The 24549-nt window shown below is 40.3% G+C and overlaps 1 protein-coding gene across 2 annotated transcripts in view; it reads right to left on the bottom strand.

The window, feature by feature from the left end:
* Positions 1-23427, bottom strand: part of RLIM (ring finger protein, LIM domain interacting) — a 30408-nt gene extending 6981 nt beyond the window's left edge. The window contains exons 1-4 of one of the 2 annotated variants that reach the window (XM_045537765.1): positions 23247-23427; positions 21382-21445; positions 2321-2513; positions 1157-1240 (exon numbers count right to left, since the gene is read on the bottom strand). In XM_045537765.1, coding sequence (XP_045393721.1) covers positions 1157-1240; positions 2321-2489 — 253 coding nt within the window. In that variant the 5' untranslated portion in view covers positions 2490-2513; positions 21382-21445; positions 23247-23427. The remainder of the gene's footprint in view (positions 1-1156; positions 1241-2320; positions 2514-21381; positions 21446-23246) is intronic. The other variant, XM_045537764.1, reaches the window with a different exon arrangement.
* Between the last annotated feature and the right edge of the window lie 1122 nt (positions 23428-24549).

Genomic DNA, 24549 nt, shown 5'->3' with positions numbered 1-24549 from the left:
TTTTGTGAACTACACTGCATAGACTTTTAAGTAAAGGCAAGAAAATTGTAATTCCATTTGAAAAGAGCAAGCTAATCTTAGAGAAATTTGGAGAATCATTTTATTTTTAAAGGGGATCTGGAAGATGTCTTTTTTTGGTATTTCATCATATACAGAGCCTAGCATACCACTGTGGGACTATCAGGAAACAATATTTTTTCAGTCCACCGCCAAAACACTAATGTAATCAGACTAGGTAAACAAACACTAGTTAAGGTATAGTACTAGTATTTTTGTTCAAATGTTCATTAGTTTACAACATTACTTTAGGCTCTTATGTGCCTTTGATAACACATGAGGTTGTTTTAAAATATAGGATTATTATAGTCATAACAAAAACATAAACAAGGTTTATAAGTTTAAAACTATTTAAATATATCTTAATGTTACCAAGATTTTAAATTGACATGAAATTGGAGATCAGATTAAATAAATAGCCTGAACCTTGCATAGCACATATAATGTCCAGTTCACAAGCCAAACTATTATCCTAACCTTAGGTTACACAGCCATAATTCCTACTTCACACTGGGAGAGAAACACCAGACTTGAAGTTAAAGCAGGAATTCTCAACAGTGGCACCACTGACATTTTGAAAGTTAATTTTTTGTTGTAGAGGCTGTGCTGTGCATTATGGGATGTTTAACAGCACCCCTACCCTCTACACACTAGATGCCAGTAGCAAACCCCCAGTTGTGTCAACCAAAAATGTCTCCAGACATTGCCAATGCCCCTAAGGCGGGGGGCAAAATTATACCCCATTAGGAACCACTGGGTTACAAAATGCAGCATTTCTTTTTGCTTCTGAAGAAGTCACATGTTTATAAAGCAGGAATTAAGTAGGAGGAAATTTCAATTGAGATGGAAAACCAAGAACAAAAATCACAATTAAAATAGGCCACCTCTGTGTCCCAATTAACACAAACAACCCAAAGGTGAGGCAGAAAAAAAACATGCTGACATTCTTCCAAATATCAAGAAAATTCCAGTGCTCTTTTTATGAGCAGTTACTTAGCACCAAATTAATTTATGCCATTTCTGGATAATCTTTGGCTGACATTTAGTATACAAAGTTCTTATCATTCCATCCTCTACCCATCCCCACAGCAAAATATACCTCTATTTTCATCCGAGTTTTGTGGTGGTGGGCCCTCTTTAATTTGTTGCAGTCTTCTCAGCAACTCTTCCTCAGTACTTTCACCTGAAAGTTTAAAAATGTTTGCCAAATTACAAATGAAAACCAGTGACAAACACACACCACAGGGCAAAGATGAGATTAAAGGATATGACAACCAAATACTTTATCTGATCTGATACACAATGATTAGAAATTATATTTTTAAAATAGTTAAGAAATTTTTTAAACTAAAATTAAAAAAGAAAAAGAAAACCAGCGACTCTTAACCCTCTGAGATGAAAAACAAAGAGTAGGAACCCGAGAAAAATTCACGTCTTTGGGAACATAGATATTACAACTTATATTTTTACAAAGGTCTTTCCCGTTTACAAAGCACTTTTGTATACAATATTTGATTTTTTAAAACTGCAACTCTGGGGGGTAGATATTGTTATCTGCCTTTTAGAGAAAACAGACTAAGTGAGAGATTGACTTACCAGAAGCCACACTGATTAACAAGAGGGTCAGAACTCCAACTAAGGCATTCTGATTCAAGTCTGGTACTGTTCGCTCAAAACCTACTCCCTCTCTTAAAAGTCATGTTAAAACCTTACCTTTTAAAATTCAAGCAATCACCCAAAGGTTGGTAGAATTAAACAGAAATGAAGAAGAAAACAGATACTGAATTTTAACTAGGATCAAACAGGACTTAGTGGAGTAAAAGAGAATAACTAAGCACAAAGTTCTAATTGCTATTTTACCTAAGGCTAGCTCTGGAAGATTACAATTGGGACATATTCAGAAAATCAAAGTTGAATAAGTCTGTACCAGGAACAAAGTTCCCGTTAGCTATTCTACACCTGGATCCATATCTAGTAAGTTAAATAAAGCTAACTAAGAACAAAAAGATTGTTCAGCTCCATTCTTTTCAATTCAGTTCACTAAAAATTCATAATATAACTTAAAAATCTGATATAATTCCAAACATGGAGTGAATAGAATCAGGTAGTAAGTACAGCAGTAAATGTCATTCTATATCCCTTATATTAAATAACCACATTTCATGACTAAAGAAGCGTATTTTTAAAACACGTTAAAAGTTTTTCTGTAAAAAAAGAACCCAGCAATTTACATATATAAATCTTTAAATTACATGTAGCATACCTGGGGTGCCTAGCAAATTGTTATCTCTCATAAGCCTATAATCTTCTTCACTCAGGTTATTTACAAACTGATAGAAAGCTTCTTCCCGATCCAATCGGTCCATCTGACTTCTGCGCTGTGATGCAGACTGGTCACCACTTCCTTTATCGTTAGAATCTGAGTTTTCCATCTTGATGAACAAGTGGAAAATTACCTAAAAGGAGAAAGGAGACCTATCTTGAAAACAGAAGTCACAATGTATTCTATACAACAGTTTTAATTACGTGAAAATCCAGAATGCAGGTCAAGACGTTGATTTTAAGACCTCAAATGAATGAAATTTCATAACAAAAAAAACTCCAGAAGAACATTGTTATACTAAGAAAAGATTAGGTCAGGGGTTTGAGAACTACAGCCCCTAGGCCAAATCCAGCCCCACTGCATGTTTTTATTCTCCTTGCAATCTAAGAATTCCTTTTACACTTTTAAAGGGTTAAAAAAAAAGAATATTTTGTGATGTGTGAAAAATCGCATGAAATTCACATTTCAGTATTTATAAAGTTGTCTTGGAACACAGCCATACACATTCATTTACATACTATCTATGGCTGCTTCTATGCTATAAAGGCAGAGTTGAGCAGTTGTGACAGACTGTATGTGGCACTCATTGCTTTGCACTGCTGCTCTGTATCCTCTAAGTTGCAGTGATGTGGTTGTAACTCAACAGCATTTCAAGTGCCACCATACTGTGACATTAAAAAAACATTACCAGCATATACTCATCATGTCAAACAAGCAGAAAAGTGGACTTCAAAATGTCACACTTACAGGCACAGAAGAGAATAGATTATTTTGTTACCAGATTAGATGCCAAAAATTATGTTTATTATGCAAAGACACTATATGCTTATATGCTAACGTAATACAATATATATTGACATTAGACTAAACAGTAGTCACAATATTCCAATTCACAGGAAAACTGCAGTCTAAAAAGCTAGACAATTTAAAATAAAATCTCATCACAAAATATTTCTTCACAAAAGTAAAAAATGAAAATAAGGCTTCGACCAAAGTAAGTTTCCAGTGGCTGATGTGTTGGCTAAGCAAGGAAAGCTGTTTATCAATGGTGAGTTAGTAAAATTGTGTTTGAGTGCAGCAGCTGAAGAAACGTGTCCAGAGAAAATAAACTTGTTTAAGAATATTGATTGGCCTTTTGGTGAGTACCATTGTATAAGAAGTTGAGGACACTGGAAGCAATATCACTAATTAACTGAAAAACAAGGCAAATGAGGGAGTGGTTTTCTCCATGGCTCTTGATGAGTTGACAAACATCACTGACAGTATTTTGTTGTCTATTCAAAGAGCCAAGTGTTGCTTATTCAAGGAGTTTGAACTAACTACAGAAGTAGCCTCTATGAATAGTCCGCATGAAACAACTACAGGCGAGAATATTTCCAAAGTTGAGAAAACACTAATTCAGCACAACCTGAAGTAGAATCTGTCAATATTTAACACAATATGTTACAACTGAAATGGTAAAAGTATGTATGGAATGGAAAAAGACCTAGTTCAGGGGTGAGGAACCTATAGCCTTGGGGCCACACGTGGACTTCTGGGTCCTTGAGTGTGGCCTTTTGACTGAATCCAAATTTTATAGAACAAATATCCTAAAGAGATTTGTACTGTAAAGTTTGGATTCAGTTGAGGGGCCGCACTTGGGGATCTGGAGGGCCACGTGTGGCCTTGAGGCCACAAGTTAGTTGGACAAATCTACAAAGCTTATGAAAATGTAAGGTGTTTAATGTCTACAGCTATGCATTATATTATTCATCAGCAGGTACTCTGCAGAAAATATTTGAATATCATATTATAGAACCAGTAGTGTTAATGACAAACTTCACTCTTGTGGACTTAACCATCATCAGTTCCATGAATTTTTGTCAGAATTTTTTTTTTTTAAAGACGGGGTCTCCATATATTGCCCAGGCTGGCCTCAACCAATCCTCCCACTTCAGCCTCTGGAGTAGCTATGAATACAGGTACAAGCCACCACACTCAGCTTGTCAGAAATATTGGCTTGCTCTACCACGCAGCATTTCTATGGCTTAACATTGGTAAAGTTTTATTATGATTTGTTGTACTCAGGGCAAACATGGAATTTTTTTTTTCTGAGTTAGAAGAACTGCCCTCAATTACTACTATAAAAAATAAATGGCTTGGAAAAATCTTTTGCTGCAGACTTGATAATGCTTCTTATTAAATCCAACCTAAAATAAGGAAAACAATGCTTATATACAATGCTTCACCACTTATACTGTGGTGAAGTCATTTCAACAACAACTAACCCTAGTATCATCACAAGTAATATAAAGCTGCTTTATGCACTGCTTGGGCTGTCAAAGAAATGAGGGTTCCATTTACAGACTAAGTTATAGCAGATATATTTTCTGAGCTCAAACTATAGTTCCAGAACCATTCTGGGGACCCCCAATGTAAGTGCAAAAGAAATTTCCATATTTCGAAGTCCATTTAACTGTGCAACTGAGGAACTTTCCACCTAACCCTCTACTAGAAGTGATAACTCTGCAGTATAATATGCTAAAAGGTAAATACTAAGAGAAGAATCTAACAAAAGTCTATAAATGCCTTCTAAAAGATGACTATTCTCCATCAAAAATCATATGCTTGTGGATTAAGATAGTAGTACCTACATGTATGAAAAGACATTTTCAAAGGTGAAATATGGAAATTTCTGTCAGGTCAGCAATTATAGATGAACATGTGCAGACAACTGATAAGGAACACTAACTATGAACCCCAATTTAAACAAAATGTTACCCCCCAAAAGAATGCCATTCTTCTCACATTAGTAAACTTATATTACAAAACATTGCACTCAGTTTTTATTACCTTTTGAGTTTTATCAAGAAATCTTTGTGGAAATTTGGTTTCTCTCTTTTTATATAAGAGACTATGTAACATGCTCAATTTTTTTTTTTTTTTTGAGACAGAGTCTCCCTCTGTTGCCCGGGCTAGAGTGCCATGGCGTCAGCCTAGCTCACAGCAACCTCAAACTCCTGGGCTCAAGCGATCCTCCTGCCTCAGCCTCCCGAGTAACTGGGACTACAGGCATGCGCCACCATGCCCAGCTAATTTTTTCTATATATTTTTAGTTGTCCAGATAATTTCTTTCTATTTTTTAGTAGAGACGGGGTCTTGGCTGGGCGCGGTGGCTCATGCCTGTAATCCTCACACTCTGGGAGGCCGAGGCGGGTGGATCGCTCGAGGTCAGGAGTTCGAGACCAGCCTGAGCAAGAGCGAGACCCCGTCTCTACTAAAAATAGAAAGAAATGATCTGGCCAACTGAAAATATACATAGAAAAAAAAATTAGCCGGGCATGGTGGCACATGCCTGTAGTCCCAGCTACTCGGGAGGCTGAGGCAGTAGGATTGCCTAAGCCCAGGAGTTTGAGGTTGCAGTGAGCTAGGCTGACGCCACGGCACTCACTCTAGCCCGGGCAACAGAGCAAGACTCTATCTCAAAATTGAATGAATGAATGAATGAATGTAGAGACAGGGTCTCGCTGTTGCTCAGACTGGTCTTGAACTCCTGAGCTCAAATGATCCACCCGCCTCGGCCTCCCAGGTGCTAAGATTACAGGCATGAGCCACCACGCCTGGCATCGATTTTGCTTTTTGATCTGCAAAACCTAAAATATTATCTGGCCTTTTGTTGGGAGCGGTCTCTGATTACGGGTGAGCACATAGCCAATAGAATCATTGCTGGGAGCCTTGTCAGGGCCCTCTACCAATCACTTCCCGCCACGACTACCTGCAATGGTATATAAGCCCACGGTCCTTCCTGTTCGGGGTCTCTCGCCATGTAACTAGACTAGATGCCTCATTAAACTGCTGTTGGAAGAACTCCAGTTTGTTGCGTCGTCCTTGCAGGCGAGTGCGGCGCGACAAGTGGTGCCGAAACCCGGGAACTTCTCGCACCGGCGGAGACGACCTCTTTGGAGGTGAGTTCAGAACCACAGCAGCTGGGGCAGCTTTATTTTGGACCCCTGCCCTCTTCTGACGCCGGCACCGGGTGCTTGTGACCTACCCCATGGGGAACTCTCCTAGTTATCCCTGACCGTGTCCTGCGCCATTTTGTGCAGGACGTGGACCGGGTGGCCCCATGGTTTCTCCACTCGGGGTCTTTAACGATTCCGAGTTGGGATAAGCTAGAGCAGGACCTTCGCCGTGCCCGAGAGTCTGGTCCCCTTTGGGAGTGTGCTCTCCCTGTGTGGGCACTGGTGCGCTCCTGTTTAGAGGACGACCGTTGCAGCGGTCCGGTCCGGGAAGGTCAGCAAGTACTCAGTGATCATCAAGATAGTATGTCTGAGAGAGGCAAAGTGGGTCCGGCTCGGCCGGGGCGGCCGAGGAAAAGGCCGGAAAGGAAACGTAAGTCCGCGGGTAAACAGGAACGGCGGGGACGCCCGCCGCCTGAAAGGGACACGGAGGAGGTGGCTCTCAAAATGGCCTCCCTCCACATGTCGGCTTCCTCTTCTTCCTCTCGTCCTTCTTCTTCCTGTTCTTCTTCATCGTCTCGCTCTTCTTCCCGTTCGCGTTCTCGCGAGGCGGAGGAGGGGCTGTCTCCGCAGGAGAAGGCGGAGCTGGAGGCGGCGGCGGCTAGATATGAGGCGGAGCGTAATCGCCCGCCCCCGTACGCTACTGCCCCTCCTTTTCCCGTTGCGGGATCCGCCCCTCTAAATATGGAGGGCGGAACCTCGTTTGTGCCTCCCCGAGCTAGAAAGAAGATACAGAGGGAGTTTGCTTTCCCCGTCTTTGAGGACGCTAATCAACATCGCTTTCACGAACACCTAGATTACCCTAAACATCCCCTTCTTCAGTTTGCACTTCGCAATCAGCTTATCTTTCCTCATCTGACTTCCCCTGAGCCTCTAATTGGGGCTACCATTGTTTATACTGACGGGTCATCCACAGGCACCGGTAGCTATGTAATCAATGATCAGGTGTTTACAGCCCGCTTCGCTTACTCTTCTCCCCAGCACGTTGAATGTGCTATCGTTGAATTGGTTCTCCGAACCGTGCCAGAGCCCCTTAATATAATCTCTGATTCTGCTTATGTTGTTCAGGCTGTCCGTCACTTGGAAACAGCCCATTCTCTTAACTCTCGCAGCACGGTGTTCTCCTTATTCTGTGCTATCCGTGCTGCCATCCATTCGCGCCGGTCCCCATTTTTTATAACGCACATTCGGGCCCATTCCCTTTTGCCGGGCCCCATGGCGCGCGGCAATGCCCTGGCGGATCATGCCACTCACGCTTATTGGGTTGGCTCTCCGTTGGAGGCAGCTCGCCAGTTTCATTCTCTATACCATACTCCTTCACTGACGTTACGTCTCAAATTTGGCCTCTCGCGGGCAGCCGCACGCGATATTGTGCTGCAGTGCGCGGCCTGTGCACCCTTTCGTCCAGCACCTCATGTAGGTGTCAATCCTCGTGGTCTTCGGCCACTCCACTTGTGGCAAATGGACGTCACTCATTACTCCTCCTTTGGCACTCTTTCTTATGTCCATGTTTCTGTTGATACCTGCTCTGGCATAATTCATGCCACTCCCTTGACAGGTGAAAAGGTAAGTCATGTCATCACCCACTGCTTAGAGGCTTGGGCTGCCTGGGGTAAACCTCAGGTTATCAAAACTGACAATGGCCCTGCCTATACCTCACAAGCTTTTCATCAATTCTGCACACGCCTAGGCGTGGAGCACCGCACGGGCCTTCCCTATAACCCCCAGGCCCAGGGTATCATAGAGCGTGCCCATGGCACCTTAAAGGCCTATCTCAAAAAACAAAAGGGGGAGACGGGGACGAGCCCTTTGGGCTTACGTACCCCTAAGCCTGTGCTCTCTCTCACCTTGTTCACTTTAAATTTTCTTTTGCTGGATGATCAGGGGCGCTCTGCTGCGGACCGCCACGCCAACCCCGGTTCCCCTTTATCAGAGCAGGTCTTGTGGAAGGATGTCCTGCTTAACAAATGGAAAGGCCCGGATCCGGTTGTGAGCCGGTCCAGGGGAGCTGTCTGTGTTTTCCCGCAGGACACTCCTGATCCAGTGTGGGTCCCGGCACGCTTAACGCGGCGGGTGCAGCGGTTGGCGGATGTGGAGGATGCAGATGATGGGGCGTCCGCTGCCGGGGATGCTGCTGCTCCTGACCTTTCTGCTGCTGGCCGCATCGGTGACGACGGACCGGCGCTGGGCCATCCTGTCGGTGTTCCCGAGACCGATGCCGGTGACCCATGATGCCCAGATCTTCCCCCGGCTGTTCGCTACTAATGCCTCTTTGGGCCTTGCCAATCTTACATGGAACTCCTCCTCAACATTTGAGACGTCGGTCCACGCTATTCAGCAGCGTAATCTGTCTTTCCCCTCCACACCTGTTTGCCTCTGGCCCCCTTTTATCTGGATCACTGCTACTTCCTCTGGTCCTGGTGTTCTCAATTGCTCCACGGCAAACTGCTCCTATGCCCGTTGCTGGAATGCCTCCAGCCAGTCCATGGCAATTGTTGCCCGTATGCCTCGGCATATTCCTTGGCCGGTAGAGGCTCCTAGCTCCTTGACCCTTTTCCGACAGCGAAGAGATTTTGGCATTACTGCAGCTGTAATTTCCACATTGGCAGTGACTGCCGCACTGGCAGCCGCTACGGCTGCAGCGGTAGGCTCTGTTCAGACAGCACAGACGCTGAACAACCTATTGGCATCTGTGGCTACAGCTCTGGACACACAATCCGCCGTCAACGCGCACCTGAAGGGTGGTATCATGATACTGAACCAACGTGTGGACTTGGTCCAGGAGCAAATAGATGCCTTATGGCAGCTGGCACAGCTGGGCTGCGAATGGCGTTTCACAGGACTATGCATTACCTCAGTACCGTTTGATAATGCTTCCGCCGCGGCCAACAAGTCTCGTCAATTATCTGCTATGTTGACAGGACACTGGTCTAGTCAATTTACCGCCCTGACCCGGCAGTTGCAATTGGAGATCACCCACATTAACTCCACACGCCTGGACTTGACAGTGACCAATGGTCTCTTTCCTACGTTTCAGTCAATAGTCCGAGGACTTCGGGACTGGGCTGGCCTGGGGTCCCTAGGGTTCATGGGGATCCTGGGAGCAGGTTTCGTGATCTGGGGGTTCCTGCGCGTTCGTGCACAGCGCCGCAGGGACCGAGTGGTGGTTACCCAAGCCCTAGCCGCCCTCGAGTGTGGTCAATCCCCTGGCATCTGGCTACAAATGTTACGCTCCGAAGGTCAAGACCGCCTCCCCTCTCGCACAGCGTGACATGGCCCATGCACTCTGAGGGGTTTCCCCATTGCACCAGATTGTGGCGTGTCACCCCCTTACCAGCCGTTGCACCTCCCAGAGTCTCTGCTCATTGCACGGGAGACGGTGGCCTTTGCACCTGCTTCAGGGACTCCACCCCCTGGATCCGGACCTTGAGGTTGGAGTCCCCAAAGCTTGTGTTGCAAAACAAAAGGGGGAGCTGTTGGGAGCGGTCTCTGATTACGGGTGAGCACATAGCCAATAGAATCATTGCTGGGAGCCTTGTCAGGGCCCTCTACCAATCACTTCCCGCCACGACTACCTGCAATGGTATATAAGCCCACGGTCCTTCCTGTTCGGGGTCTCTCGCCATGTAACTAGACTAGATGCCTCATTAAACTGCTGTTGGAAGAACTCCAGTTTGTTGCGTCGTCCTTGCAGGCGAGTGCGGCGCGACAGCCTTTTACAGAAAAAGTATGCCAAACCCTGCTCTAAGCAATATGTAAAATTAGCCAAAAATTCTTATTTATCATTCACTAATTGTATGAGCTTAAGGAAACTAGAGTATTGGCAGATTGCCACACACTCTCAATTAACCACACTAATAAAAAATAATGGTAGTAAACAATCTAAAATATGGGAAAACGCCGAATAAAAATTTTCATTCTCTAATTCTTTTCCTTCCAACCCCAGATTCACCTTATTTAAGTTCACATAAATAAAACTTAATTCCATGAACATATGTGACAGGTATGAATGTTTGTGTCCGTCCCCCTCCAAATTCATGTTGAAATCCTAACCCCCAAGGTGACAGTATTAGGAGGTGAGGCCTCTGGAAAGTAATTGGGTCATAAGGATGGAGCCCTCATGAATGAGATTAGTACCCTTATTAAATAGTCCACAGAGAGCTCATTTGCCCTTTCTGCCATGTGAGGTAACAGTGAAAAGATATCCATCGATGAGGAATCTGGCCTTCACCAGACACTGAATCTACTGGCACCTGGATCTTCCAGAACTGTGAAAAATAAATTTCTGTTGTTTATAAGCCACCCAGTTTATGATATTCTATTACAGTAGTCCAAGCAGACTAGGACAATATGAAAAATTGATTTGTAGAAAAAAGGTAGTCTATGCTGGTACTAAAATTTAACCCCCCCCCCAAAAAAAACATAAAAGTACCAGAATGCTCACAAATCAATACTAAAGGGAAATATAAACACAAACCCTCTTCCAGGTATGAAAACACAAAGAAGTCTATCTTGTCAAACTGCCTCTTTGGTGAGCCTCAATCAATTTTAGCACAGACATGGGCATACCTAGATCTCTATTCTGTTTCCTTAGATCATTATTCTTAGAACTGTCCTATCATTGTTTAAATTAGATGAGCATGTAAAGGAAGGTGAGGGGACAGACTATATTTTTGGAAGGAGTTTTCTAATCTTATAACTAAGATTCCCTAATTTTGATAAGACTAAAGAAATTTCTGACAAATGCTGATCTTATAATACTTGAAAGACTAGAAATCAGCTGTTTAAATATAACACTCATAAAAGTTACACGGGCAAGGCACTAAAACAAAACAAAAAAGCCCCCAAACCAACAACCAAAGGAAGCCAAATTTTCCCACATGTACCCCAAGTAATACAATTTGCTTTTGGAAATGGCAAAAGCAGCTGATTTTTAAAAATGCAGAAAATCAGGAAAAGAAACTTCAGCTGTAATTTCTCAAATTGGCTAAAAACATTTGGCTAATGTTCTTAAAGCACCAGATAAGTAAGGTCAAAATCTACTTGTGAAGGATCAGTAAATAGTTCTGAAAATAACTGTGGGTTTAAAAGGCTTGAAAAATATAAATCTTCCGAAGAAGGCAAAGCCATCTGATGAATTCTCACATTTAAAGAACATGAACCAAAGATAACAGAACACTCACATGCCAAGGAAGCTACAACAGTGGGACAAAGTCTTAAGAATAGTATCAGGGAGGCTAAAGCTCACAAGGAACAAAACTTGCAGAATTATGGGAAAGACTTAAAAAACAGAATCTGAAACAAGAAAAGGGGTCTTACACTGAGTATGGTGGAGAGTCTGGTATATTACAGAAGATGGAAGGTAGAGTCACTCAACTTCTGTTCTGTTTCTATTTTATTCAACAGTGAGAATTGCCTTCCAACTTGAAATAGTAAAAAAACATACTTTTCAAAGAGAATCAAAAGCCAAGATAGCATAACTTCTAATGATAATCTTTAAGATACCACAGAGGACAGGAGAGAAATGCTAAAGAACTAGACTTCTTAAATGATCCAATCTTCAAAACCAACCAGTGAGGTCTACAAACTAAAGAGAAGTAAAATCTAACAATCAACCTGGGGGAACCTCTGCAATAAACTATCAGATAAACTGCAAGCATGTAGAAGAAAACATGTTCACGAGAAGTGGGGTTCATTACCAAATTAACTTTATTTCCTTTACACAGGGATGGTTCTCAACCTTGGCTTGCACATTAGAATCACCTGGGAAGCTTTCTCTGGGGTTGGCCAGACATGGATATTTTTAAATTTCTACAGGTTGAAAACCTCTTTGATAGGGACAGTGGGATGACATTGCTGCCTTCCCACTCGGTTTCTGCAAAGGACCTGAAGTTTTTCTTCCTACTATTATAAAGAAATGTAGGCTATACAAACCAGTACATCACCAATAGAATAAAGTAAAAATAAATAAATAAATAAACAAACAAACATTAAAAAAAAATGTAGGCTAGATCAGTGCTTCTCAAACTGCAGTGTTCGTAGGAATTGTGAAAGTCTTGCTAAAATACAGATTCTGATTCAGTAGGTTGGGGGTGGGCCAGAGATTCTGCATTTTTTAACTTTTTTTTTCATTTCAGCACTGGCATGATTTAATCTACATGTTTAAATAAGCCTCCAGGCAATGCTGATGCTGAACCTAGAATCACATTCTGAGTAGTAAGGAGCTTGAGGACAACACAGTTTAACAGATTCAGTTTTTGAATACCACCCTCAAAGATTATGGAGAAATGTTAGCCTGAAAACAGCCCTGTAAACGTCAGCATTTTAAAATGAACCATTTGGATTAACCGGCCCAAGACATGATAAACAAATGTGCTACCTCAAAGCTGTGAGTTAGCACAGAAGATGTACATGATAAATAATATTCTGAATTCTCAATGGACTATGAGCCTGGGCTAAAATAAAAATGATGACAAATATGCTACCCTGTACATTTTTATTAAGGGCTATCAAGCTAAAATAACCCATAGTAAAAGTACAGAGTAGGGGAAGAAGCTAGTTCACATGAAAAGACCAAGTTTTTAGCCAACCCAAGCTCAATAAAAATCTGTTTTTACCTGGCTAAGAAATCTAATAGATTGCTTTCATAGACCACAGTGTTCAAAAAAAGCAGGTAACAGCCCCACTGAAATCTGCTGTTCAGACTACATATGGAATATTTGAAACACTTTTAAAATACCTCCAAAAGGACACTGACAAACATGAGAAAGTATCTAGATAATCAAGAGGGTGAGAAGCCTGGGAACATCATAAAAGAAATGGCTGAATTACCTGGAGATATTTAGCCTGAAGACTAAAAATGGACGTGATTATAATCTTCACATATTCAGAGAGGTATAACATGAAAGAGAGCACAGCCACAGGGACAAATGAGAGCCAATAGTTGAAGAAATATGGAAGTTAATAATTCTTCCTTTTAATACAAGTCTAACAAAATTTTTCAAAAATGGAGATGCAACCAACCTCTTGAAGCAAGCAAACTACCTGTATTTGGAGACATTCAAGCAGAAGCTGGATATTAAGGGGAGGATTCCTTATTAGGTGGGAGTTGGAACAGACTAATTCCAAAAGACCCGTTGGACTAAATATCATTAAGGACAGTTAAGACTCTTGGTCTTCTATTCCAGGCCTAGGGTCATATTAAGCTACATATTCCAGTGACACAAAATCACAACATTTTCTTGGCAAGACCAATTTACTTAGGTTGCCCCACCCCTGCCCTCCAGTATACCTTGTGTTTTACTAACCTTCATGCTTTACGGCTGTTCCCTCAGCCTCTTCTTAATCTCTCCCTATTTCATTCACCTTTCAAGGTTCAACGAAATGTTCCCTCCTATTACTATATCAGCTAGCAATTATTCCATCCATCTCTGCATATGGCACTTATCTGTGCCACTACAGTGGCACTTCCGGCCTTCCATGATGTTTCATATTTTTGAAGTGCCTGTGCCTTCTCTTCCCAAGTAGTTTCCTCTAGGGAAAGACCCAAATTTATAGTCGCTTTAAAACTCCCCCAAATGACACTAGCACAATGCCTTGCATACTGTGGAAATTTAAATGACCAAACCAAATCCAGTGTGAATACTGAGTTCATTTCCCTTAATAACCTAACTGAAACAGCATTTCCCCAAAGAAACACAATGCAAACCATAGATGTAATTTAAAATTTTTGAGCAGCCATATTAAAAAAGTAAAAGTAGATGAAATTAATTTTAATAATATCTTATTTACCCAACATAACCAAAATATCATCATTTCAACATGTTTTCAGCATAAAAAATCTTGAGATGTTTTACATTTTTTTAAAAACAATAGTAAATCTTTGAAACCTGGTGTTTCACACTTATGACACTTCACAAGTTGGATGCTAAATTTTCAAGAGAGAGTGGTCTGTGGTTCTACCAAAACAATAAAGTTGTGCATGGTGGAAAAATATTTTATAGTACTTCAGTTTTTTTAACTTAAAATGAAAAAAAAATTAAAATTTCAGTTCCACAGCCACACTAGCCACATTTCAAGTCCAACAGTCACAACATGTTGGTTAGTGGCCTACCATATTGGACAGCATAGCTTTAATGCATTTCTTTGTAAGGTAGAGAAATCCCATATATGGCAAGTTTCAAACATTCCAGATATATTGTTCATGCTCTAGAATATCCCCTTTATGTTTTGCAAAAATAAAATAATGTTGAATACTCTACAAATATGCATGGATAGATAATTGTTTTCTATGCTTACCAATTTTCAAGATTCACTGTTGACCTTTTAGAGTTTCTACAATTTCCTACATGAAAACTAGAGACAAAAAGTTATACCCATAATTCAAAACTTTCCTGACACACTGATTTTAGAGATTGTTGAATCCTAAATAGCTCCTGCCTGATGAACTTGGATTCCAATCCATGCAAGACATATTTTTAATTCAAAATTTTAACAATGCGACACACTCACAAAGCAACATGTGAACAAATCCAGGTAACTACTACTTCCATAATAATATGCTCCTCTCTTTCCCCCTACCATCCCATATATATGCCAGAGAAAATCAAGGAAAAACGTTTTCCCCACATGATATTCCCACAACACACTTGTTATTTCAAAACTGCAAGCAAACTGGCAAGGCTTCATTAAACAGAACACAATGTTTTTGCTAAGGTAGAGATTTCCATCAAAGCATTTTAGTCCTTGTAGTTGGATAGGGAACAGAGAGAAAAATCTGATTTGCTTCCCTACTACTGTCCAAAGCCTCCATCCTTTCTGCCTTATTTCTGCATTTCCCCTGGGCTGGGATTAGGAGTCAAGAGATTTCAGCACTGGCAAGGCACCTCCACCCTAAAGGGACATTTAAGGAGTGAGTTATGGCTGCAACACCTGCAGAGGTCCCCTGGACTAGAGGTAATTACATGTGGAAAGAAAAAGGAAATGCTGAATGCAAGCAGTGCTCTCAAATGCCTCGTAAACTAATCTTACTCTCACACACCCAAGAGCTGATCTCATTTTAAGCGGTCCTTCACTACCTAACTGGCATAAAATGAAGAAATGTGATAAATCTAAACCACAAGAAGTTCTTCCCCAGGTAGATATAATGCCACTATTGTTTGGTTAAGTGCAAAAGAACATTTTAAAGGTTAACACATTAACTGCCATGGGAGTTGCATTTAACTCACTCTAGTTTTGACTCCAGGGCCAAGTGAAGCATATATAAAATCTTACTTGTTGATGTTCTTATTCTTACAATATTGACAATTGAATGTTAAAAATGTGGATTAAATCAATAGAAGTCAACAAATTTCATTTTTTCTATTTATGTTTACCTTTAAATCACACTTGAAGTTTTTATTCTATTTTTGTAATAAAACACTGTGGCCCCAAAGAAAAGTTTCTGATTTTTTTGTGTGGCACTCAATGTGTTAAAGCATGCCAAAGATGTCAGGGAATCATAGTCCAAACGATCAAATACAGATTTTTCTCCATTTTGGTGTGAAATTATTAGTGAAGAATTATGTTAACAAAACAGGTCTCCAGATTCTATTTTATGGTGAACAACACTGTGGTATATTTCCAGTTCAGTAGCAGGAAAAAAAGAATCCCTATACAACCGGGGCTCCTTCATTATAAAACAGGATCTTAAATCTATTGCTTTAACTGTCTTTCTATCAAGTTATAGCAATCATGTGTGTAAGTCAGAAATTTTGACTCAAGTTTTTGATTAGCATTAGCCATTTTTAAACTTAAATATTTCTATGAGGAGATTACCAATAAATACAGTAATTTAGCAGGTGAAATGTAATTATTTCATTTAACCCTCACAACAATCCCATGAAGTAGGAATCACCATCTCTACTTTATAGTTGAGAAACAGAAGCACGGAGAGAGGAAGTGATTTACCAAAAAGATCCTGTGCCTAGTAAGTGGAAGAGCCAGTAATTAAATCCAGGTCCAAGTCCAGCCAACTTTTCACTAAAGACAACTGCCTCCCAATAGCTCCCAAGACCATAGACTTTAAAACACATTCCTTCAATCCCGATAGGCAGGAAAAAACTGTTCAATCTCACTATGAGCTTTTTATACCATGTTCCTTCCCTGTATGAAAAATTTCAAAATGACAAAAACAACCTTTTATAAGCAGCATGAACCCAGCTGGACTTATTTTTAAATAAGTCAACTTCTAGTATTTTTGTTTTAAATACAGCTACCCCTTAGATAAACAGCATATTTTATTAACCTTATTTCTTTCAGAGTACTGCATGCCAACATATCCAAATCCATTCTTGGAAACAAGCAGCCAAATTAGAAATTTTGTCCAGTCATTTCAAAAAACTACTCATTTCGTCAATGAATGTAGGACTGTATCAGGTAAATTTAACTCTGGGGAGAAAAAGCCAACAAGAACAGGAAGCCTGAGAGTTACTCAGTAATTAGGTAATTTAAAACAGATTTTATTCACCTGGAGCATTTCAGAGCATTGTTAATAATCAACTTCTATAGTCATTATCATATGCTAATATAAATTACGCAAATTACTATGTTTCTGACCACTACTAAAAGCAGCATCTCATTTAATTCTCCTAATCCATGCATAACAATCTTTAAAAAAAGTTTAATTTCGTTATGTTGTTAAGGCAAAAAGTGACTTAAAACATATTGTTCAGTACTAATGGGTCAGGAGACCTGGTGCAAAGGATAAACACACATATTGTATTCCACGGACACACTACACATACTACACCCAATTAAGGAGACTTAAGGCATCAAAAAATACTGTTAAAACAGACCATACAAAACTGAATTCTGAAACACAAAATCAAATGCTTGCATAAATATCAATTTTGAAAAGTAAGCCATCTCTAGTAAGTCTGGAAGGAATTATTTCTTTTTTAAAAACAAGAGGGTGGCTGGGAGGGAGGAATTAAGCTAACCTAACATTAACTAATACTAAATTATGTTCAGCATTGTCACTTTTTGCATACATGTTCATTTAAGCTCCAAACTCAATAAAGTTCTAAAGTAGGACATGTAAATTTTTAAAAAAACAGGGTATAAACACAAAAATGTGTCACACTGACAAGAGGGCAACCCATTTTGTAACAAAGCTTCATTGAGAACTTCATAAAGGAGATAAGAATGACATGTGATCCTTGTCAAGGAAGAGAAATGTTAGCTAAATACTACTATTGCCAAAATGAAAAATTATTGTTTTTAGAAAGTTAAATCACAAAGAACTGCTGAATCTGAGGTCAGAATATTAAGTATCATCATAGAGTAGACACCAGAAATGTTAGGGATTCTTCATATAGAGAATGTTTAATTAAAAATTTATGGCATTTGTAACAAATAAATGGTTGATAAGACCAGACAGCTTTTTTTATTCTATACATGTGTAGATGGGTGGAATTCCAGCTCTGTGAAAAGAAAAAGATACTGAATTCTAGTCCTGGTTGTAATTTAGCTATGTGAATTTGGCCACTTAATTTAACCTTTTGTGCCACAGAATCGCCATCAATATTAGAGTATTGGATTAAATCATCTATAAGGCACCGTCCAGTTCTATGATTCTGTGATTTTGGATAAAATATAATCTAGGTCACATTACAGTATTAAGTCAGAAAAATAAAGCTTAAGAAACAACACAAATAACTAGGATGTATGCTTAGAAGCTTGCTTTCCTCACTGCCATTTCACTCATTATGCACTTCTAACTCCCTTTATGTGACTATCTTATCTCTTTGAAAAGAAATATTAAGCATTCTTCGCAGGGTTGATGTTTCACTGCCTTTCTGTATTGCACAATATACCTCTCACCAACTGCATAATTTGTTGATAATTTCCAATAGAGGAAGCTACCAAGGCACCCACCACTGATACTACTAGAGCAGTAAGAAATTATCAAATTTTATCTGAACAGCAATGTTAGCTTAGCCTCATTTATATTCTTCTATCTTTACCACTTAAAAAGGACAGCAGAGAAAAACCAAAAGAACTCAGGAACATCCTTCATGTGTCCACTGACTTGCGGCTCAAACAATTTTTACTACAACCCTCAAAAACAGTTAAACTGAAAGAGTATTGAAAGAAATTCAGTAAATCAAAGACTGATGACCATGCCAAATACTGCCAATTTACAGGATCTAGTTAAAAAAGGAAACCATCATGATGACATCTCATCTCACTTAAGTACTTTAATTAAGATAGTGAATTTAATCTTCAATTACCCATTTGATGTTCTTTTATTATCGAGCTATGTCACTAAATTAGAATTTGGTCTTATCCATAAATTCAATTTTGACTTGCTTCTCTCATTATTCCCAAGAAATCTAAAAAAAAATAAAAAATAAAAAAAAAAATAAAAAAAGACTCAAAACCCCAAAAGGTCCATGTGTTTATTTAAAAGATAGTTATTAGTGTAAACATAAAATCACCAATTACTGACAATGTTTTATTCATCAGTAACTAAGGTACTATTTTAAGGACTTAAAATTTTTCCATCAAAAAAAAAAATCAACCTCTTAAAAAGAGTGAAGACAATTTTTAAAATTAAAATCACTTGACCAAAAAAGAAAATATTATCTACAGTTATATTATTTCAGGAAAACAATTTTATATTAAGACCAAACATGCTGACAATTGTTCTTCCTGAACCAGTGTTCCTACACAGACATGATATAAGGAATGTGACCTTATATCCCTGATTTTTCCAGAAGAGTAATGGTTTATACTTGTGCTGGAGTAATTATTAATATGGCCCCCTTTCACTCTCAAAAGTGTTCCAGTTTGGATAATTTATATGGTCCCTTTGTTGTAACTGACACTAAAGGGAACTTTGGTCAATATAAAGTGAAAATTGTAGTTAACTCCTTTCTTCCTACAGTTAAGTGGAGATGAGGAGGAAAGGGACTTTTTTTCATTCCAGAAAAAACTTAAAAACACTAAACACAAATATCTCCTTTCTCCCAGAAAGTATTGTGTTCATCACTATGCAAACACTATTAGACTGTCAGACATTGTAACGGCAGCCCAACCCACAGCTGTGAAATTACTGCAAGAGGTCCACAAATCTAAATAATACACCAAACACTGCCTACAGATATTTGTCTCACACGTGTAGTTGCTATCACGACTAATGCAATTAAGATCTTGGGTTGGAGCACTAACCCAAGATGAGAAAATCTAGAGCAAAAACACCAGCTATATATTTCAGGAGGAAAACTTCAAGTTCATAAATATATTCCCATAATCCAGGTGTATTTTTTAAAAATACCACAATTGATGAAAGGAAAAACAAACTGCTTATCTGGGAAACTTCCATGTTCAAGGTTGAGAAAAAATAATTAAGGAAAAAACGGATATAGAAGTATTATTTCTTACACTGGTTATGAAAACTTTAATGTATTATGTAAACTGGGTACTTTTAGAAATCAATGAGCTATAGGTTTTAGAAATCTGTTATACAAAAATGTTAATGAACAGGACTTATAAAAGAAAATTGTCCTTGTCCTGGGCAGTGGCCCCAAATTCTAGCACCTCACTGGTCTGGGTTTGACAAAAGACTTTTCATTTTCTAATTTGCTATCCACTCTACGGTAAATCAAGGGAACAGGAGACTGGTCAGTGATCTGCTCTATTTCTAATCCACTAGGACTATGGAAAAATTAATGTACACATAATATAATTCCATAAATGCAGATGCCCCATTTGACCTACTAGTTTATTTAAGGCCTCATCACACAGGTTCACTAACCTGAAAAACATCCAACCAGCCTAATATTTCTAGATCATTTCATTATTAAGCTATTTTTAAAAACCATTTCTGATTTTAAATTAAGTTTACCAAGTTATATCAAGATATCAAGCAGATTTTAAAAATTAAAAACTGTATCAAGAGCATAATAGCTGAAACAGGAACTGTAACAGAGAAAAAAGGAGGGGGACCACTAGGTAAGTCTCACTTGCTTCTTAAAGCAGATTACCTTTAAGGGTTAACAAAAGTTTTTGATGCAATATAACCTATAATTTTTTTTATTATAATCTTTCATTTTCATTGCATTTCCTATCAATTAGACAGCAATCAAGTCTAGAGACATTCAAGTTTAGTGACTTCAATGTCAGGCCTGGGATAAAATGAGGACTTCATCACTTACTAGGACAAATTACTGAGGACAAATTACTTTACCTTTTTGAGTTTCAGTATCCTCTGTAAAAGTTAACATCCTCATGAGGCTTTGCTGTGAGGATTATAAAATAACGCATGTAAAGCACAGGGCCTAGCACATAAGTCTTCAATAGAAATTAGTTATGAATTTAAGCTAGCTGCCCATCCCAGTTTGCCTGAGACAATTCAGGTCTGCACCTGTTGTCCAGGAATAATTATTAATAATGTCCCCTTTGCTCTTAAAATTGTCCTGGTTAAGGCTAGAAATTATGTGGTTACCTTAATGATGATGATGATGATAATGAAAGGAACTAATACCAATTAAAAGTATTACACAGTACTTATCACTTTTTTAATCTCAAAGGAAAAATAATCCAACACTACACAAAATAATGCAAGATTATATTCCTGCAAGATATTCTACTGATATTTCATTTAGTTATTTGATGAACATTTAAATGTTATTTTGTTTATTTACACTCATATCATTCTAACAATGATTTAAGGCAGCAAATTTCTTTTTTGTTCTTTCTGTTCTATACAGGTATTGGTAAATTTCAGACAATATTTTAGAAAGTAAAAATCACAAATAAAACACTGGTAAGTTCCAGGTACTCAGTAACATTACCCTTTGAATTCTCAGAGAAAAGTACCCATCAGGAAGAATGCCCAACACCAACTAATATAATCAATGAGCCCATCCAATTACAGGGCCTGCAAAACAACACAATAAACATTTGTAAACATGCATTCTACATATAAATCATCAGGAGACGCAACAAAAAATAAATTACCTGACTGTTATGACATAGTATTGAAATACAATAAACTGGATTTTAGTTTTCTTCACTCTCTGCTCTAGAAAAAAAAAGAATCCATTATTCTTCCTCTTTTATAAGATACACATTTTCTTTGAAATACACATATCCTATGTATTTTAGTTAGACACACACACACACACAGCGTAACCCAACTGAATTCAGTATTACTATTAGGATATCTGGGGAGACCAAGAAGGTCAGAGGGGACCAGGAGTTAGATAAAAGATTGAATGCTGAGAGCCAATCCACCTTTTAATATACGCTTGCTTAAAAGAGGTCTTTTCTTATTAAACCAGTAATTATTTTCAGATTCTCATAGTCACTTTCAAGGACTTATTTGGTAAATTACATTAGCCTAAGGCAGGAACTAAAGTATTAAAAATCATCAGGACACCTTAGGCTAAAGAATGTCTGTAACATTTTTCAGTTAAGAGGAGAGTGTCCTAAAATCATATTTTTAAAGAGTCTGGATTGGTCTTTCTAGGCAATTTGTATTTTTACAGCTTAGAAAACTGATGTGGGGGGGCTACAACTGTGCCTGCCTGCTCTCAAGGCCTGCAGGACGGACATAACGTACCTGATGGGGTGATATGAATAGCTATTTTGTCCATAATCATGAAGAGCAAAGAAATGATTAAGTAGCAGTACATTTATTATTTTCCCCTTTTCAACCAGCCAAAAGCAATGCGGCAAATTCTGATTCAGGAAATGCGGGCTCCTTACTTTCAGCAAAAAAATATTATTGTGGGGCCTTGCAAATGGTGTATGACAATCTAATATGAAAGTTCCCCTTGCCCCAAGACGAAAAAAATGGCCTAAATAACAAGTCTCCTAGGCCTTCGATTCCCGGACTAACCTGTGGAATAAGTATGGTGAAACTGTCTAGGGAAGGAACGTGGCTGTCTCCTCCATCTTGAAATTAATCAGCAGAAGGGAAAAAGGGACTGAGTATTCAGGAAGCAGAAGCCCAACCGGTTAATACTAGTTACTAAGCTATGGCGTACGTGGCAGGTACCGCCCGCAGAAGCCGAGACCCTTAGGCTTTTTTTTCCTAGGGGGGTAGGGGTTGGGCTGTTGGCGGATTAAACGGACATTAACTTGAAAATAATTTGGCCCAATTCCCACCCCTACCCAGGGAAAAACAACAAACACGCAACGGTTTTCCCTCCCTTTGGGGGGGGAGGGAATCCTTCCAGTGATATCTGGCAAAGGATACGCTAGGGTTATTCGAGCAAGGGAGTAAACCACATTTGCCTCAGATCCTCAGGGAAGATGTCATCACGGCCCCAGGGGGCGCCTAGTTGGTAATGCCCTGCAGAAGAACTCAAAATGGGGTTTCCCAAATCCTGGGAAATCTAAAGGCCCAAGAGTTCCCAGCGTCTGACTTAGGGCAGCCTGATTTTTCCCCCTTTTCCCAACCCCAAGCCCGCCAGGTAAAACGCGGGGAGGTGAGGAAAACCTCCCGAGCACAGAGGAGAGAAAAACCTGAGACGTTCTAAGATTCTCACGCCTGAGGCCAAAACTCGAAAACCGCCTCCCCCGATTTCCTAAGGCTCCGGAGGGCCCCGGCTGCAGCTCGCGCCGCCACGGAGGGGAAGTGCTACCCACCTCCTTCCCCTTCTTCAAAGAGCCCACTGACTGTACCACCCAACAAAAATGGCAGCGGCGACTACGCCGAAGAGCCCCCCGCAGCAACGGGCCTGAGGTCCGGAGGCGGCGCTGAGCCTCCCCCACGCCGCGTCACTTGGGCCATTTTGAGAGAACGCGGCAGCCCCGGTTCCTCAGTTTTCCTCTCGCTCTACATCCATTTCTCACACGATTCCCAAGACTTCACTTACTCGGTTTTAGAGTCAAGATCCGACTCGGTCGGTTCGGCCGCCTCCGCCGAGGCTGCTCCGCGCCTCCCCTGCCGCCGCTCCCAAGCCCGCCTCCGATGAGTCGCTGGTTGAGACCCGCCTCTAGCCCAGCGCCTGCTCGGAGACGTTGCTCAGGCAGCCATTATCTTCCCCATTGTTACCAAGCAGCGACAGGAAACGACTGCCCACAACAGGAAGTGACGCCACCGCGTCTCGGGCCCGCAGCCCTGTTAGCCAATCCCAGTCGATTCCTCGAAAAGCCTCGGCGGGAGGAGGAGGGGGACGCCAGACGACGCGGCAAGGCGGGCCGCGGTTTGGAAAAGGAAAGCGGCTGTGACGCCCACCACGTGACAGGCCCCACCCTCCTCCGCCATTTTGAATTGTGGCGAGATATTCGCGTTCTGAGAATTGTGGGAACCTGCGCTTTCCCATTTTGAAAGCTGGAGGACGTCACCGTGTGACTGCTTGAAGCCTTTTTCAGAGAGCGAGAAACGTGGTATTAGTCTATCCTGGCAGGCAGTCACACAAGCAGTCCGTCCCAGTTCATACAGAATTCTACGTTGTATTAAACATACATTTATTGAGTGCCAACTGTATGTCAAGCGCGATTGTAAAATGCTTAAGAATTAAGAGACCAAAATTAAGAACTGAGAAATTAAACAAAATGAAACATAAAAATTCCAGTTCTCGTGGATCTATAAGCTACGAGGGGCAGGAGACAATTTTTTTAAAACACAAACACATGTCACATTACTTGGTGATAAAACTAGGGAGAAAAATAAAGCGAGGAAGGGGGACGGGAGAGTGCCCTGTAGGGGCAAACGGGAATTACCATGTTTGGAAGAGTGGGAAGAGACGGTCTCTTTGAGACGGTAACTCTCAGAAGTACTTTGAAAAAGGGCGGTGATTGTAAAAGGCTGGGAAAATCTGATAACGTTGGAATTTGTAAAAGGGCAGTTAAGGAAGGCCTTTCTTAGATAGTAAAGCCTGAAAGAATCGAGGGAATGCAGAACACAGCATGCCACTCCCATTGTGACAGTTAAAGGAAAACTTACCCAAGTTTTTAGGATGTTCTGTTTCTTTTCCCGTTTTTCTGTTTTCTGATAACATGCCAGCCACTCTGGCTTTCTTACTATTTTTCCAACAAACCTAACTTGTTCCCACCTCAACTACTTTTACCGAGGCTGGAATATTTTGTTTTCATATCTTTGCTTTCCAAGCCTCGTAATTATCACCTCCCCAGAGAAGCCTTCCCTGACTTCCCCCATCCCCTTACCTTACCTGC

The sequence above is a fragment of the Lemur catta genome, chromosome X (genome assembly GCF_020740605.2).
Source record: "Lemur catta isolate mLemCat1 chromosome X, mLemCat1.pri, whole genome shotgun sequence".
Classification (NCBI taxonomy): Eukaryota; Metazoa; Chordata; class Mammalia; order Primates; family Lemuridae; genus Lemur; species Lemur catta.
Note: the sequence above shows the minus strand (reverse complement) of the source record. Positions and strands in the feature narration are given on the sequence as shown.